This window comes from Mixophyes fleayi, chromosome 2 (genome assembly GCF_038048845.1).
Source record: "Mixophyes fleayi isolate aMixFle1 chromosome 2, aMixFle1.hap1, whole genome shotgun sequence".
In the NCBI taxonomy this organism is placed as follows: Eukaryota; Metazoa; Chordata; class Amphibia; order Anura; family Limnodynastidae; genus Mixophyes; species Mixophyes fleayi.
In genome coordinates this window covers 140661391-140679905 of record NC_134403.1, presented here as the reverse complement: position 1 = coordinate 140679905, position 18515 = coordinate 140661391, and the positions used below count along the sequence as shown (strand labels likewise).

General features: G+C 39.1%; 1 protein-coding gene across 8 annotated transcripts in view; it reads right to left on the bottom strand.

The window, feature by feature from the left end:
• Positions 1-15043, bottom strand: part of HERC2 (HECT and RLD domain containing E3 ubiquitin protein ligase 2) — a 213435-nt gene extending 198392 nt beyond the window's left edge. For all 8 annotated transcript variants that reach the window (XM_075200099.1, XM_075200106.1, XM_075200105.1 and 5 more), the window contains exons 1-2: positions 14923-15043; positions 6126-6216 (exon numbers count right to left, since the gene is read on the bottom strand). In XM_075200099.1, the coding sequence (XP_075056200.1) occupies positions 6126-6200 (75 nt within the window). In that variant the 5' untranslated portion in view covers positions 6201-6216; positions 14923-15043. The remainder of the gene's footprint in view (positions 1-6125; positions 6217-14922) is intronic.
• Between the last annotated feature and the right edge of the window lie 3472 nt (positions 15044-18515).

The following is an 18515-nucleotide window of genomic DNA, read 5'->3' as shown; positions in this document are numbered from 1 at the left end:
GAGGAGGTGTGCTGGTGGCATAGCTAATAAACGGAGGACTTGAGGGAAGTGGGCCCTCACAAGTAGGGCCCGCTTCCCTCAAGTCCTCCTTTTTTTAGCCATGCCACCAGCACACCTCCTCCTGAGTACACACTCAGCGTGCGCCAATTTCCTTCCTATTCTACTACGCATTCCTCCACTTCTCATGTCTCTATCCTTAAGCTAGGGTAAAATGTTTATAGCCTAGCACCTCATTGCTGCTGGTTTGGCTTTTCATTGCTACAGTTTTGCCTATATTGTATTGTCCTGTTATGTTATGAACTATTATACTGTATCCTCTGTAGAGCACTTTATAAATTAAAACTAATAGTATAATTATCTTTTCGTTATAAAGAACCAACAATGTTAGCAGCCCTGTACAGTTAGGGAGTTGATCTTGAACATACAATCACTACAAACGGAGCTCATGACCAAAATAGAATAAAATAAGGGAACCCTGCATGCAAGAGCTAACAATCTGAAATTACATTCCCCTCACCCGACACTGTTCCTGTCACATGCCAACCCCCAATATAATCAGAGGTAAACAGGTCACTGCCTCAAACAAGATCACACTCATCTCCTGATAAACTCTGAGCTGCTGAGCTCAGATGATGTGATTGGCTGATACTAGGTTGTAACTGCAGAGAAGGAGGTTAAAGTGAAAAATGTAAATACACTAACCCTTGTTAAAAATACTTTGAAATGCCACATCATGTCTCCAGCTCTCCAAGGGACCCAGTGCAATGGTGACTGAAATGCTCTCCATACAGCAAAGTTCAGCCCAGAGCAGCTGTTCTATTACAGCAATTGAGGGCTTTATCTAGCTGCATATGTTAATACTAAGTAAACTAGTATATAGCCAGTACAAAAATAAATAATAATTAACCCCACACACACACTTACAGAAATCAAGAGATTTCACAAAGGACCAATATAAACCCATAGTAATGGCATCAAAGTATATACCAGGTCTAAAAGTAGCACTACACACAGGAATTGCATACCTCAATATCTAGATGTAAATCTAATATTATATAAACTCACAATTACACCAGTTCACCTTGTAACAGCAAGCAACCTATGGCAGATTGGAATACATTTCTCAGACAATTTGTTTTCAGTTCAGGCAATATATTTCAAACTGACCCAAACAAACGACACTAAGTCCAGGGATAAACTCTTAGCAGGTATTGTGAAAGAAATAGCAAGTCAGTTACCAAATACATCTTAACAAGTCTGAAAGCGGAGCTAGGTTGTTTACTACTACTATTATTACACGATGTGTTTCACATCAACACATGTTTTCTCCCTACTCTTCTGTCTGAAGGGTCATACCTTGGCATGACCTTAATGTCAATAATTACTGTGACATTTAGCAGAACTATATTCTACTCAAATGATGAGAATTTAAATGACCAATAAACGCAAAGCACAAGCTGCATAAACTTTACTACCAACATTCAAATGTTCAAATCACAGTAACCTCTAAGTACTGGGACAGTGAAATCAAAATTACCATTTCTAAGTTACTGTACACTTAAGAAATGTAAATTTGATACACCAAACTGAGCAGACTTCTTCAGTTAGCAGGCAGAAAAGACAGAGCTCAATAAGACCCATCTTACGACGATGGCTATACAAACAGCCTGTTGCAGCCAATGGCAGTCTGGATTTTTCACCCTCTGACTGATTCCAATACTATCAGGCTCAAATTTGATAATGTAGGATGCAGCAAAAAGTGCCATCCTTGAACAGGCACAAGTTTACAATGTGTGGCCAGCATTAGGGAATGCACTCTCGGGGCTGTTGTGGTGCATTGCCCCGAGTACACAGACATCAAAGAATTGCTCTATAGATCACTATGTCAGTATATAAACATACATACACCATTTTGTATGGTCAAAATAGAAAAGTATTACAAAAAAAAAAAAAAAAAAAATTATGGTATAAACGACCACATTAGGTATTGTTCTATTTAAAGGCAGAATTTGCAAAGTTAATTTACGTTACATCATCTAAAAACATATAAATCTAAAATATATATGTCAAATAAAATAGGGCTGACCTTTAAGAAAATAAAAAAAAAAATATATAAAAAAACAAATAATTTCTTTCTCAAATTGAACCTACAGCTTTAATTTGTACACACTTGATAAGGAAAAGGAAGATATCATAATTCACTGGGAATATATTTCCATATATAATTGCTAACAGATGTATAACTACTGCCCCCCCCCCCCTCCTCCCCCAAAAAGAGGCATTCATCAATTCCCAATGAGAACAGAAATTCAAGACTCCTAATGCTCTTCCTCTTAAGAACCTTAAACATTTACAATATTATTCTGAAGTTATAATTTCAATTAACCTTTAAGCATAAAGGAAACTTTGTATTTTTGCATCTTTTTGTGCCAAGGTCATATTTCCCCCATGGATAAGCTCTCTATATTGAAAGTCTGTGGGGTGGATATGCAGGATTAAAATAACCAGGAGAACACACAATAAGTCTATGCTATCCCACTGTACAGACTACAGCAGTGGTTCCCAAACTGTGCGCCTAGGCTCTCTGGGGTGCCTTGGAGATCTCACAGGGGTGCCTCGGCCAGGACCAGTGGTAAGCAAGGCGGGGGACTACTTGGTAATTATTTTGGCTTAGGGGTGCCTTGAAAAATTTTTGGAGACCCTAAGGGTGCCTTGAACTGAAAAAGTTTGGAATCCACTGGACTACAGGGTTTGTGACCACCTCCTCTTTGCCTGCTATATTTTCAGGAGCCCCATCCACATCCACTACCCATTTACATCATATCCACCCCTGGGTTTAGGTTTATAAAATACATCCTCACCAGGCTTATAAAGCAGCCTTGGAAGTTGATAAGGGGATTATGGGACACAGACAAGCAATGGCTCTCATTGCCGAGCTGGTTAAAATGGTACATGAAAATTAATATGCACAAATCTAAAATTAAAACTATATATAGAACCTACATTTAATACATGCCGTGGTATGGGTAGTTCTAAATACTAGAACATTACTTTCGTACTGGACACAGTTCTGTTTCAGGGTTCAATAAGAAAGAGCACCTTTGTATTATAAAATGGATTACAGTTCTCCCAGTTACTGATACGAGTCTAGGTCAAACTCTACTGCTTTTGAATAATACATTGTACTGGCTAGAAGCATTAAGAAATTCTCACTTTCTGACTAGGTTGACACGTCTCATTTGTCACAAGATACATACATGTGTGCAGTGACCGGGAGGTTTTCCACTGGCTATGAAAAGGATTTGAGCCAGGATGTGCATCTGTACAAAGCAGAGTAAAACTAAAACCAAGAAAACTTTTAAAAGGTCTAACAAAATCCCATTCATTAATACTTTGCTATTTGTGTCACTCAAAATATGTACAAAAATCAGTGTCCTGGCTAGTGTCTTAAATGTTGGCTGAAACAATTAAAAATAATGAGCACACAAGTCATGAACCCAGCACAGTTACCCCACTGGCGCTGAGAAGTTGGGCATGTTTTAATGCAAATGCAATATATGCAAATGCATGTAAAAATAAAACCCATGTGAATGAGCTATAGCCGTGAATGGAGGTGCATAGCATAGTAATTGTTTTCTTCTCCCCACATTAATATATATTCAATTAACCTAAGACTTGCGCACCCTTTAATTGCTTTTTACTAGACTTTATTTTTCTTTCCACTGGATTATAAATAAACGGCATGGATCTCCCTATGAATTACAAATGAGGGACATTTCCCATTGGATTACAAATTATTCCTTCAGGATTAAAAAGGCAATAAATAGGCATGTGTGTTTAATTTAAATTTTATACTTTTTTTAATAATGGACAGTTGGAAAAATTATAGAATTAAGGAAGCGCTCATGCACGGTATATCTATTGGGTCAGTGAGAGCCTCTGTTGATGAGGTGATCCACCTCAAATTTGGTTAAGGATATTATCATCATCACCATTTATTTATATAGTGCCACTGATTCCGCAGCACTGTACAGAGAACTCATTCACATCAGTCCCTGCCCATAGTGAGAGTGAGAGACTAGGGTCAATTTGATAGAAGCCAATTAACCTACTAGTATGTTTTTGGAGTGTGGGAGGAAACCAGAGCACCCAGAGGAAACCCACGCAAACACAGGGAGGACATACAAACTCCACACAGATAAGGCCATGGTCGGGAATTGAACTCATAACCTCAGTGCTGTGAGGCAGAAGTGCTAACCACTTAGCCACCGTAAGGATAATAAATAAATAATCACAGCTCTCAATCTCTAACAGTGTCTATACTTAAATATATGGTGTACTATAGATGGTGGGGGCAGTTGTAATACTTTGCAATAATAATGAAAAATGTTGGAGGTTATTGCCCACACCTGCCAGGACTGGTCAGACGCATTTCAATGGGCTTTCTGCTTCCACTGAAATATATTATCTATACAAGTTAATGGTCATAAACAGTGTTGTGCAAAGCAAAGTAAAAATGACCAAAACAAACTGATTTTTAAAATAAATCAATGTTTATTACAGTGGAGAGTTATAAAGTTATTTATGGTGATTTTGTTTTGTGAACAAAATCGACCACTGATAGATCTCCCCCTTAATCTGATGTAGCTATAAGGGCAAACCCAAAAGTAACAATTGTAATTTAAAATATTTTCCCCATGGTGATATGCCCAATCTGTTTACTGAGCAAATGTGTTCAAAAAGGGAGAGAGTGCAGAGGAGGGCATACAAAGATGGGAGGGAATTGTGTGTGGGTTTGGGACAACATACATTGTTGTATTACTGCAAAGTGTATGACACCCAAACAAAACACATCTACCATTCAGGATGTGTTTACAAAGATTGGTTGGACTGAAAAAGGAGTTAGATGGGTGGGATGGACATTTTTAGTTCTTACTTTTTTATGGATATTGTTACTCTACATATGCAGCTTCCGCTCATAGGGGATATTCAATTGTTAGCGTTAACGAAAAAAAAACGAGCGCTGTAACGAGCGCTCAAAAAATCTTAGCGTTAACACGGTAAGTTCTCTTTTATACTGGGGGGGGGGGGGGCAACTGATATGGAGAATAATTTGATCCATGTCTTTCTTGCTTCCCACACACATACACATACACACTTGCTGAGCCAATTTGGTCATTTTAAACCACAGTGGCTGAACATTTTGCACAATGTATGCCAACCTCATCATTAACAATTCAAAACCAATTAGATTGGATCCTGCAATATGGACAATCAGGTCAGACGACAAATTCCCATTAGCACATGTTTGAAGCCATCATCCAATCCTGGGAATGGGATCACCTGTTTGGATTCCTACACATTTGCAATCTAGATGCAAAACTGCTCACATTGGATTGTTACATGTGTACCTAGAGAAAGACTTGAGGATCTGCTTTTAAAAAGGAGTTTAACTTTTACCCACTAACTGGGAGCGATTTAAAAATAAACATATAAAAACAGTAAAGCTAGATTACATCTGGGCAATGAAATACTAAGCCATTAGCAATATTTGCTGCCAGTGAAGATAAAAGCTGAAAAGTCACATATTGCAAGTAAAGTAGTCATTAAAAGTATGAATTTAACCTACAAAGTTATCATTGTAATATGAAGTTAGCTATAATTATATAATTTGTCTTCTATTGGAGTACATATGCAGCTTCCGCTCATAGGGGATATTCAATTGTTAGCGTTAACGAAAAAAAAACGAGCGCTCAAAAAATCTTAGCGTTAATACGGTAATTACTCGCGGAATTTCAGCTCGCCGCTCCCTGAGCGGCGAGCTGAAATTCCCCGAGTAAACTACCGTATTAACGCTTTTCGCGCGCAATATTACCGTATAAACGGTAATATTTTTTGAGCGCTCGGTTTTTTCCGTTAACGCTAACAATTGAATACCCCCCATACAATATAAAAACTTTGCATGAAATAAGACATTGGAGCAGCTTCAAACGGAATCAAGCAATCAAATTTTATTCACAATTAAACCACATGCAAGGAACATTCATCGCAACCAAGCTTTGTGAGAAGCAAGTTAAATAGAGACCCATACTATTTGTATGTATATAATAAGAATCCAACTTTACCTGCAGATCTGTCTTCAGCCATTTGGAATCAAACCTTGATTGTGCAGCCAGGGTGAACTTTTCTGAAGACATCATGCTTGCAGTACCCTTCCTAGCATAAAGAATAAAAACAACCTGATTTCAAATCACTTCCACTAATTCTGAAGTATATCTGCGATGAAGGTTGAATGGTACATTTCTAGTACAAACAGTTGCCTTTATAATGCAGAACAACAATACAGAAAGTCAAAACACAAATTAGGTGTAAACAGTGCTCATGAAAAAATCCCTCTCCTATTTCAAAATAGTGAGTCAATGCAATTTTCAACAAATACAACATTCACTAAACCAAGTGACAATATACTGAATTCCAAAGTCCAACAACTGTGTGAACTTTCTGCAAATTCTCTGGAATGATGAGATCTCTTGTTGGGAACGTGATTTATATATATTAAAAAAAAAAAAGCTATTTTTTCTTATTGTCATTTTTCTAAAACATTTAGGGGCATATTCAATTGTCGACGGAAACGCAGAAAATCTTGCGCTCGTCGCAATATTACTGTTACCACGGTAAAGTGCGCGTAAACACAGTTAATACGGTAATTTTCTCGCTGGATTCAGCTACATATTACCATATTAATGGTACTAGTTTTTCCGCGGCATGGAAAACTAACAATTGAATATGCCCCTAGTGTGGATAGTTTAAAATTTTTAACACAAAAGAAGGTGCGGTCAGCACTATGATGTTTTTTTATTTTTACATGTTTCACTCCTGGAAAGAGGAATAAATCACATTCATAACAAGAGAACACCATTTTAGAAATGTCACACGGTTGTTGGACATTACTTTGGATTCAACATATTGTCACTTGGTTTAATGAATGTTGCATTTGTTGAAAATTGTATTGAGCCACTATTTTGAAATAGGAGGGGATTTTTTTTTCATGAGCACTATTTAGCCAAACAAAAATTGGGTGTGTTATAGTGGAAATTGTTTTTTTGGATGATAACCTATGGTGTACATTGCTACATGTGATAGAAGCGCAGGTCAATCTAGCAAAAAATAATTTTCTTTTAAAAAAACGCAACCTTCAAAACGGTTGATAAACCACATAAGACTCTAGACATATGCAGATATACATATGTCCTATAGTTTAAGAACAAAGCAAAACCATATAGTGCCACTTTCAAAACAAAATTGCATTCATATTTCTTACATACTGTATAAAAGATTACAGCAAAACTTGTGTTACCCATAACAAGAGCAGTGCCATAATCTGGTCAAGAACAGCAATAAACTTATGTTATTAAGACTGAAGCCATACAGGATATAAAGTACATGAACAATAGTCAGAAGTAGAATGAAATTTAGCAATATATTATTTCTTTTTTATGCATAATTTATATTCTATATTTATGAAAAGGGTTTTTAAAAAGTTTAGTCTACTCCCATGACTACAAGCACCTATTTAATTATGCAAGGTCAATAAGTACATCTGTCTTTCTAGTATAAGAACACCAAAATTTAGAAGAAAAGCCTGGACAAAAATAATTAATGTTGTGTAATGAGGGAATACAGGATTTCAAACACCAGCTGTGCAAGGACTAATCGTGATCATTAATGACTACAATTTGCAGGTTTAGGTCATCAATGCAGAAGATTAGTCCTTGACTGAATGAACCAACGATCTTAATTGGCTAAACTAACTAGCCATTGATTAACCTACCAAAGTAATATGCAGCCCGATCGTGAGGGCATGGAAAAGATCTTGTTGCCGACCACTTCAAAAACGCTGAAACGTCACTAGCTATCCTACAATTATAACGCTATGTTGCCAGATAAATATCTCATTAAATCCATAAGATCAAAATTGGCATGGCAAAAAATGCAGTTAGAGGATACTGCTTTTAGTTTGCGAGTAGTCACTGTGACAAAGTGGAGTGCCTCTGCCATGTTAATACAGGTCAACACAGAAAACGAATCATCATTATTTGGTAGGCACTGCAAAACTCTACAGTGCTGGGCAGTCAGATTGACATTTGCACATGAACAGAGAACATACTAAGTTGAGGAAGGAGGTGCAGATGTGATACAAATTGTGCCTGAGAGCTTACAGTCTAGAGGGAGCGGCAATGCAGAGACAATAGGAGCTAGTGGAACAGGAGTAGACATGAGACTGGAGCAAAATCAGCTAGGGGTAGGATAGGGTTTGAGAAAGTGCTTGGAAAGTTGAAAGTTGGGGGACGATCTGGTCAGGCAGGGTAGAAAGTTCTAAATGGGGAACAGCAAGGGAGAAATCTTGGAGGCGAGAGTGATGTGTAGGTCAGAGGGAGTGTACCCTGTGACAGAGTTGGTCAGGGCTTTAAATTTTAATTGAGACATTTGAGTTGAATACTGGATGCCATGGAAGCTGAGGGCGAAGTTGAAGATGACAAGACAGGAAATTGGGAAGAGCACGATGTTACCAGCTGTGAGGGAGGCAAGAGAAGCAGTAGTGACACTAAAAGGGGGGGGGGAATTAGGAACTAGGTTTTGGACATGTTGGGCCTCATTCATCAAGGAACGCAAAACGAACCTAATGGGTTTTTTGTTGTTGTGCGTTTTCAAAAAACAAACAAGTACATGGGACATACCCACGTCCGTTCTCGTCAAGGAGTGATGTAAAGATACATCTGTTGATAAATATGGATGTAGGTCCACTCTGCTCTAACAGACAGTATACTGCAGGATACGTCCAATATGTATGTGGAATATAAAGTCATAAAGAATCCACAGGGAAAGAAAACTATTGAATTAATGTCACCTGTTAATAATGTAGTCATTAATAACAAAACAAAGAAATAAAAAAGGTAAAGGGTAAAGAACTTACCGTTATAAGGGATAACCCATCACATAATTCAATAAGGCCTGAATCATAACTGCAGTGTTTATTTGATATATCAACTAAATCCATTGATAAATTGAGCTACTATGGTGTAAAATGTGAAGTCAGAAGGACTGCTGTATGTTTATTTGGTGGCTATGCACATCCCGGTGTTAGATAGCAGTGTCACCTGTGGCAGCTTCAAAGGCCCCTGTGGTGTCTATAAGCTGACAAGTTAGTTTTTTGGACACCTGAATAGACTTTTTGGAGCCGTGCACAGCTTGACATCCTTGCAAACAAAGGCAGCATTTGAATGCTGCCTATACAGGTATACAGAAATATGAAATTCAAATAAAATGTCTTCATATTTTGGGAAATCTGTGTGGCACTCCATACCGAGAAGCAGAAATCTCACCCGGGTTGTGAATTAAACTTACTAGCAGTACCCAGGAACAGTTTTAATCATATGTCTTTCGGAAAAGGATGTCCCATTGTTATAATTCCATCATGTATGGTATTTAAATGTGCAGGAGATTATGACGGCTTTATTGAAGGGGGAGTTATGTCTCTGGGATATGGTTGTGAAGAGTTACCAAAAGATCAAAACTTTTGGAAAATTTGTGAGCAAACTATAGTGACACTCAGGGGACATTCCTGCTCCCCTATTAGCATCAACACTGCCCCTGTGAAGGCCGTCCCATTTCATTGTGCTTAAAAAAATGGTGTTGAGAAGGGGCAAATTGTCAGTTTCTTGGAGATCAATCTAATTGAAGGACTGCCCATCTTTTCTGACTACTGCAAGTGATGCGACAGAAAATGTAAAGTACCTTTGAGAGCAAAGCTTAAGTTAGATGCTGCTGTGCGCATTCGAGCTTGGCACACCCTTACTATACACTGTCTACATGCATACGCCCATTTCCCTCCCCATTCTGCCCATGAAATTGTAGGCTGCACTACAGGTCTTCTGCACTCAAAGATGAATTGGATGTTGCTGCGTTCCCTGACGTATACTCCGGTTCTAGACATATGCAGTACGATTTTAAGCAAAATACGGCATGTATCGACACTTGCATTCCTGGATGCACCATGCCTTTTGAGTTTTAGGTAGGGCTGGGACATCCAGGTGGAGATGGTGTTTGGATAGACAGAATATAAGAGGGATAGATGTCATGGGAGGAGAAGTAGATTTGTGTGTCGTCAGCATAGAAGCGGTACTGGAGGCCATAACACAAGAAAAACTGGAGGGGAGGACGTGTCAGTAGTAGACACACTGAAAGAGTTAAATTTTGACATCTATTCCTTTTCCCTGTTTACATATTGGCATTCTCAAAGGTTTACATTTGTACTATTGGTAGAGTTCTTTTCTCTGCCTCTAGCGCTTATATACAAGTATTTATTGACATGGCTGAAAAAACAGCAGTCATAAATGACTCTGCTTTGTATGTTCATGGTCTCCAATATTTGAATTGTTGTCGTCTTCTATTGGTGTGGATATTACAAAATATAGATACAGGCTGCCCTGCATTCTTGTACTAGAAACCTCACTTTTATTATCTTGCGCAGCAATGGTATATATTTGTTATTATTAAATGGCGTCCTTTCCAATATCTCACTGGATCTCTCAAACCAGACTCTTCTCCATCTATTGCTCGATTTATTTTCCTCCAAACTACTTGAGTTCAACCATCTATGCAACTTTCTCTCCTCTCACTCCAGTCTTAATTCTCTGCAATCAGGCTTCTGCGCCCCCCCCCCCCCCCAACAACAATCCTTTGAATCTACCCTCACAAACGTGATCCATAATCTCCTACTTACAGCAAAATCTAAAGCTCACATCACCATACTTATCTTCCTATACACCTCTGCTGCTTTTGACACTGCTGATCACCCTTGACTCCCTTGGCATTCATGACAGGTTTTTTCCTGGTTCTCTTCCTACCTACCCAACCACTCCTCCAGAGTGTCTACCTATTGCACATCCTCCCCTCCACTCCCATTATGTATTGATGTCCCACAGGCTCTGTTCTCAGCCCTCTGCTTTTCTCATTGTACACTTCTTCTCTTGGTGAACTAATGCACTAATTTGGCCTCCAGTACCAGGCCTCTACTCTGATAACACCCAATGTACCTCTCCTCCTTGACCTTTCCCCTTCTGTACTAACTTGTGCAACCAATCTCTGCCATCACCACATTGATGTCTACCCAAATCTCAACATGTCCAAAACAGAGCTCATCTTCCCTCCTCCCCTCCACTCTCCCTTACCAGCAGCATCACAATTTCCTCAGTCTCCAAGCCCATTATCGTGGCATCACCCTTGACTACACCCTATGCTTTATTCCCACATTTTCTCTCCTAGTCCTGTCACCTCCACCTTCAAAATACTGCTAGAACGCACCCTGATCTTACCAGAGATGTATGTAAAACTCCTATCCATTTTCTCATCATCTCATACTTCTATTACTGTAATCTTCTTCATTCTGACATTCTGCCCACACATCTATCCCTGCTTCAATCCATCTTAAATAAAGCGGCAAGACAAATCTTCTTCTCCCACCACTCCACATCCACCGCACCACTCTGTAAATCCCTATACCTGCTCCAATGTCCTCCAGAATACAATTCAAGTTACTCACCTTCACTTACAAAGCACTCTCCAACACCACCCCTTTTCTTTACTAGAAGTTACCGTACTCCTACCTATACTACTCACCAGTACGCAAAGTGGGCCTGTACACGGCAGCATGCCATACCGCTACTTCTACCAATGCTGTGATTGACTAATCAGTATGTTGACTGTATGCCGAGTATTCTACTACACCTGACACTGTCTCCCTCCCATTCCTGTGTAACCTCCCGTGAGCTGCTACACTCCCTCCATCCCAAGGTGTGGTCTGAATCAGATTGCCACTATCTCTGATTTTACTACCGCCGGGGGTCGACTGATATGAGCGGGAATTGCCAGTGGCAGAGAAGTCACTGAGCTCCTGAGAGGCACAGTCATGCGATGATTGTTGCTAGCTTTGTGTCCTATTACCACTCAGCCACCAGTGGAACCCGTGCAGCGGGTATTATCACCATTTTAATATCTGTTGTCAGCATGATTATAATGGAGGTGGTGCTGTGTGGTTGGTACACCTAGAATTTGTGCATTGCCGATACTCAGGATAGCCTTTTGATCTTTTTGTACCTCTTGCAGCTGCCAGCTCTCCTCCGCTGCTTACAAATGCCCTAGACAATTACCTATAAGGTGCTGATAAATTTCTATTGACACTATTATTTTCATCGGATAAGAGTATTTTGCATGGCATATTTCTCTGGTGTACTGTAAATAGTACAGGTTTTGCTAAAACAGATCTCACCATATCATTTTATAACACTACCACTTTACTGTGGTTGAAGGTGTTCCCTTATTTCCAGCTTCAAGAATCCAGTAGAATTTACCACGTCTCCTCAATCTCTGTAGCCACTGCTTAGTCTCCTCCTAATTGTCCTCTCCTTCCCATCTTACCTTATCTACCACCTTCTTCTCTAAGCTTTATTCTGTCTGATCCTCTTCTCCCTCCTATCCTACCTCCCCATCTTCCACAGCCTACCTGCCTGTTATCCCTGCCCCTGTCTCTCCATCACCTCTTCTTTCTATCCTTCTAAAAGTTAGATCTGCTACCCACTTTGACTACTATGCCTAATGTCACATCTGCTCCTATAGCCCCTTCCATCTAAAATGTAAGCTGTCATGGGCTCCTTTGCCTATATCTTATGTCTGTCTGCAGGGCCGTCATCAGGGGGGTACAGGGAGTACAGCATTATGGGGCCCAACAGCAGATTGGGGCGCCACCATAACTGGGCACAAAAATATGTATTAGGGGAGAAGTCCTCCACAGTCAATTAAGGGCAGTAGCAGGCAACATTTCTAGGCAACAGCTGCTCCTGAAATGTGAGATGTTGGGGGAAAGGTGGCGTCTGTGTGTAATGAAGGATGAGGCAGTAGGCCTCTTTGTAGGCAGCATGTCTGCCTCCACTGCCAAGATGTCAGGGCCCCACAACTGCCACCACCATTGCTCCAGTCTCAGCCCCCAGATGCCTGGCCCCCAGACAGAGAAAAGCAACAAGGCAGAGAGGCTCCCTGCAGCATCACCGATGTCATGTAATAAATAACATGACAGCGCTGTCACTAGAGAGGAGCCAAAAGGAGACTGCAAAAAGACACCGAGATGGGGTTGACTGTAGAGAATGGGGGGAGGCAAATTTAAGAGGGGGCCCTATGTGTTATATTTGTACTAGGACCCGTAATTTCTGATGGCAGCCCTGTCTGTCTGTAAGGTGCTGTAGCATATTAGAAAACAACAATGATTTTACTTTTTACAATAATAGAATGTATTAACACTGCTAATCAATCTTTCAAATCAGTCAGATAAAAGATAATTTGGTTTTATGTGCCAAACTTTCATGTAATGCCTGACTGTACTCAATTCATGCAACAAAGTCTTTATTCTGTTTTGTTACAACCTAAAAGCCCTCAATTCATGCTCATGACCACACATTTAGTGAGAAAATGTATGAGAAATTCATCCCCGAATTTTTCAAACGTTACTACCATTGATCAAAATTACAAGTCTACAATCAAGACCAAGACCACATGAACAGTGTATCATACCATAGACCACATGAAAACAAAATATCATTAGAGTAGATTGCAGCTTGTGATTGGTCATCCCGATCACACCTCCCTCTTCTAATATCAATTAAAGAAAAAGAATTACATTTATTTGTCTTTTCTGTATTACTGGACCAGCAGAGCCACAGGAAAAGGGCTGCACGCAGCTCCAGCTAGGGATAAGGACACCTTCGTAAAAAAACTTTTACATAAGTGGTGGCAAAACTTGAACATTGAAGTATTTTTTCATTCACTATATCTTAAAGTCTCAATTTTAGATACATCATCATCATCATTTATTTATATAGCGCCACTGATTCCGCAGCGCTGTACAGAGAACTCACATCAGTCCCTGCCCCATTGGAGCTTACAGTCTAAATTCCCTAACACACACACAGACAGAGTGAGAGAGACTAGGATCAATTTTTGATAGGAGCCAATTAACCTACCAGTATGTTTTTGGAGTATGGGAGGAAACCCAGGCAAACACGGGGAGAACATACAAACTCCCTACAGATAAGGCCATGGTTGGGAATTGAACTCATGACCCCAGCGCTGTGAGGCAGAAGTGCTAACCGCTTAGCCATCATGCTGCCCATACACATCACTGTGTGGAAATGTGCAAATTACATATATACATACTTAATTGCCAACATTTTCTCAGAGACACTTTGGTACTGGACAGGTGGTTATTATCCTGTCATGCATAGTATGGTCTAACTAATCATTCAAGGTCTAAAATTCCCATCAAGGTAGGCTTGTTAAACTTGTTTAAAAATGCCACATATTTGGATTTCCAGTGTTCCCATTAATTAAAATTTACATTATAAAGCCCTAATAATAACAGTGTATGGTGGGAACTGCATACAGTATAAAACAATTATAGAAATTGTACTGTGCAAATGGTCTGTATTGAAAACCAGGATCATTTGCATTGACAAAATTTCAAGGACATTTCTTGCTTTTAAAGACCTGCAACTGTCCATGTAAATTAAAGCCACTTCCAATATATGTGCTTAGAATTAGCACAATGATCAATTATAGATCAAAGTGTCTGCTGAACATTCGGCCCACGACTCCTTAGATCTTATTATTTAATAACACCGTTCCGTATATCGGCCACAAGCCACATGTATAATGTGACACGCGAAAGACACATAGTTTAAACAAAGATATAGATGTAAGAACATAGATGACGAGCAGGAGGAATGCTAGAACACAGGGCTTATGGCTGTCACATCTCCCAGATCACTATTGTACAAGCATTTGCAATATCCCCTCTCATCTGATATGACTTACCCAGGTATCCTGCGTGGGTGAAACAACCCCAACGGGTCACACACACACCCTGCCACAGCAGGTACCCTGCTCACCCGTCAGGATCAAACGGCCTCTATGGGGCTACACAGGAAGAAAACGACCCATCCAGCAGCAGCTTTAGCCAATGAGAGATCAGAATACATCCAGCGCTGCGAATCAGGGTCATGGAGGGGCGGGACATCCTTCCAGAGCTGCAAAGGGGACGGGAGTGGGGAGGGTGGTGACGATTTTGCCAGTCAGTTCTCACGTGACGTGTTGCCAAGCGGTGCAAAACATATTCCCTGTGTGTGTAGCCCGATACACGGTGCTGCTGTGCAGTGAGACACTCGTGCTACATGAACGGACAGACACTTAATGTTGAGGTTTTATTTTAATGCAACGCTGTAATATAGATTAGGGATGGTGTATTGCTTGTCAGAGCTGAAATTTGCTTGCAGCAGAAAAACGTGGGGCTAAGAGGTAAGGTGCTGTATTTAGGAGGACCAAGCATGTAATATAAATCCCAGGGACATTTTGCTTTTGAGCAAGTACACTTATGCATGGCAAATACAATGCACTCTAGTAATGTATAGTTTGTAGTGGGCAGAGAACAATCTGTAGCCAATCAGATCAAAGTATTGTTTACAGCAGCACGGATAGCTTCAGGAATTGTGTAGTATGATTTTGGGAGGCAGTGTCTAACCATTGCTTTGATTAAGGTCTTCTGTGTTACAAATCGCCAGCATAAATGCCGGGGAATCCACTTTTTGACATGTAGTTGTAAGTTTCATTTTTATTTGGTTTGGGAGTTCACCTAGGCTTTCCCAGTGTGCTCACTTGCAGTAAATGTAAGTTAATGGAGCTGGCAATGTTTGGAAAAACGCAAAGCTCAACCCACTAGTAACATTGCAAGTGGGTATGGAGTCATTGGAAACAGCAGTTTCCATTTTCAGACTTGTTTACTCGTTGTAACGTACAAGATTTGCTCCAGTGGGTATGAGGCCTAAATGAGACTAGAGTTGCATGTGATGCAGTAAGTGTCATGATGTGAGGAAAGGTAAAAAGTGGAAGCCACATACTGAGCAGTATTAGTGACACAAGTCTCCTGTCAAACACTACATGAAACAAAATTCATACATCAAACTTGTTTCAGACAGATGCCAACTATTTGAGGGACATGACGCCACCTGTGTTGTACTGCCCCAGCTCCAAACCCGCAATTCCCAGGATAAGCAATAAAGTAACATATTTTAGTTGCAAGTTGATAACACAATGTATGCTAACCATACTATAAAGTATCCAAGGGTTAAAGATAAAAAAAAAAAGGCTGTGCTTATGAATCGCCCCTTAATTACATACAAAATAAAATTCACTTCTATAACCCTAAATTGTAAAAAAAAAAAAAAACTATACCGTAGAAATCTAGAAAAATATATTCAACACTTGATTGGCATAAAGCACATGTATGTCATACATAAAAAACTTTAAAAGTATAAATGTTTGAACTAGAATCTTATTCAAATAAGGTGCCAATATTGGGCGCAGAAGTTTTCTATGAAATCCCTGGTTAAACATAGCCCTTGGGCAGAGGAAAATAGCAGGCACTGTAGTACCAGAGATCCTTGCAGTCTTTTATGTTGCTAAATGTAGGCAAAGAAGATTTCTCATCAGTCCAGAAAACAAAGCCACTGTAATCGTTGCACTGATATAGGTAGAGGAACTTGTTCCAATTCCAGTAAAACACTGCAGCATATTTCTTGACCCTAATTTCAGTGCACTATAGGCCATTTTAATAAGAAAGATAAATGTCCAGATAACCAGTCCACTGATCTATAGTGAAGAGATCCAATCATCAAGGCTTACTAATTAGGCACCCGGTGTAACAGTGTACAAGCTAAAATGGAATCAGTGTAAAAGTTATTAAGAGATATCTCCTGTATTTAAAAGAATCTTAAATCAATTCATTATAAAAGTATAATATAGTATTATTTTAAAAATTGAATCTGTAAATGGATCTGACTTGTTTAGCACAATATATAACATGCCTACTCATAAAACAGATACACAGTCCAATATCGCTAAACTTCATAGCTGTCTGTTAACCTAACAGCCACAAACAGTTTTTTCTATATACATCACAATACTATAGAGTGGTACATCTAATGGTTTGTTATAATAATAATAATAATAATAACCTCCCCCCCTCCGATCACCCAAAGGATACAATGTATCTGTACTGTAGATAGCAAGTAAAGCAATAATTCTTCTAGCTACAAATGAAAATAGAAACAACCAAATAAAAGTGAAATGTAAGATCCTTATTCATACAAGCATATAGTAAACGTTCAGCATTCTTTATTGAATAATAGCAATCTTTTACTTCAATAAAATAATAAATAATTTTAATAACTTTAATATACAGAAGCTATTGCTATTATTATCAGCATATTATTAAAAAACTAAGGGGTAAATTTATCAAGCTGCGAGTTTCCAGCAGGTTTGGAAAGTGAAGATGTTGCCTATAGCAAACAGTCAGATTCTAGTTATAATTTATTTAGTACATTCTACAAAATGATTTCTAGAATCTGATTGGTTGCTATAGGCAACATCTCCAGTTTTAAAACCCACAGTTTGATAAATTTACCCCTAAAAGTTCAGTTAGTTTCATTGAGGCCTTCAGGTTGGTTGTAATGCTCTTAGTGTATGAATCTCATAGGATTCTCTTGTGCACAATTCCAGGACACGATTACCTCCTCTTTGAGTCGGTTATATTCCAACTGGCTTTAAATCTAAGGGGTTACTATTATACCTTTTTATAAAATAACAGGGAACACTGTTTATGCAATCTGTTTAAGATGTTTTGATGAAGAAAGCACAAGTAATGTACGTTGGGCCTCCATATAACATTCAGAAGGTTTTTAGGTAACCAGGCTATATCTAAATTATTACCTTTGTAATTGTGTTTTATTTTGTTGTATAAAGTATTCACACCTGCACTTCAATGCTTATAGTTTCCATTCACAACTGCTCCTCAGCTGCAGCCCCACAAGGGAAAAGGATTGTGAAATCTGCAACCATGTTTTAAGAGCTGACTGACATGGAAAAACATACAGAAAATAGTCTGAAGCTTGGGAATACATTGCAGCATTTTTAAAATATATACTCCTCCTCTCCATCTTTTCATTCCTCTTTGTGTATGGTCCTGCTAACTACCTACTAAGCAAACCAAAACTAAGTGTTATAGAAACACCACATCTTATAAAGCCGCAATACAACACTATGGGGTACATTTATCAAGCTGTGGGTTTGAAAAAGTGGAGATGTTGCCTAAAGCAACCAATCAGATTTTAGTTGTTTTGTAGACTGTACTGAATAAATAACTAGAAACTGATTGGTTTCTATAAGCAACATCTCCACTTTTTTTCAAACCCAAGACTTGATAAACTTACCCCTATCTCTTGTATCACTTTGCCTACTATAGTAATATCATTAATTGACAGTGCAATGGTTTTCTAGACTTCTAAAATGCCCCAAGTTTATGATATGGTGAACAAGCAAAATTTATTTATTAGCCCTAAATGTAGTGATTAGGA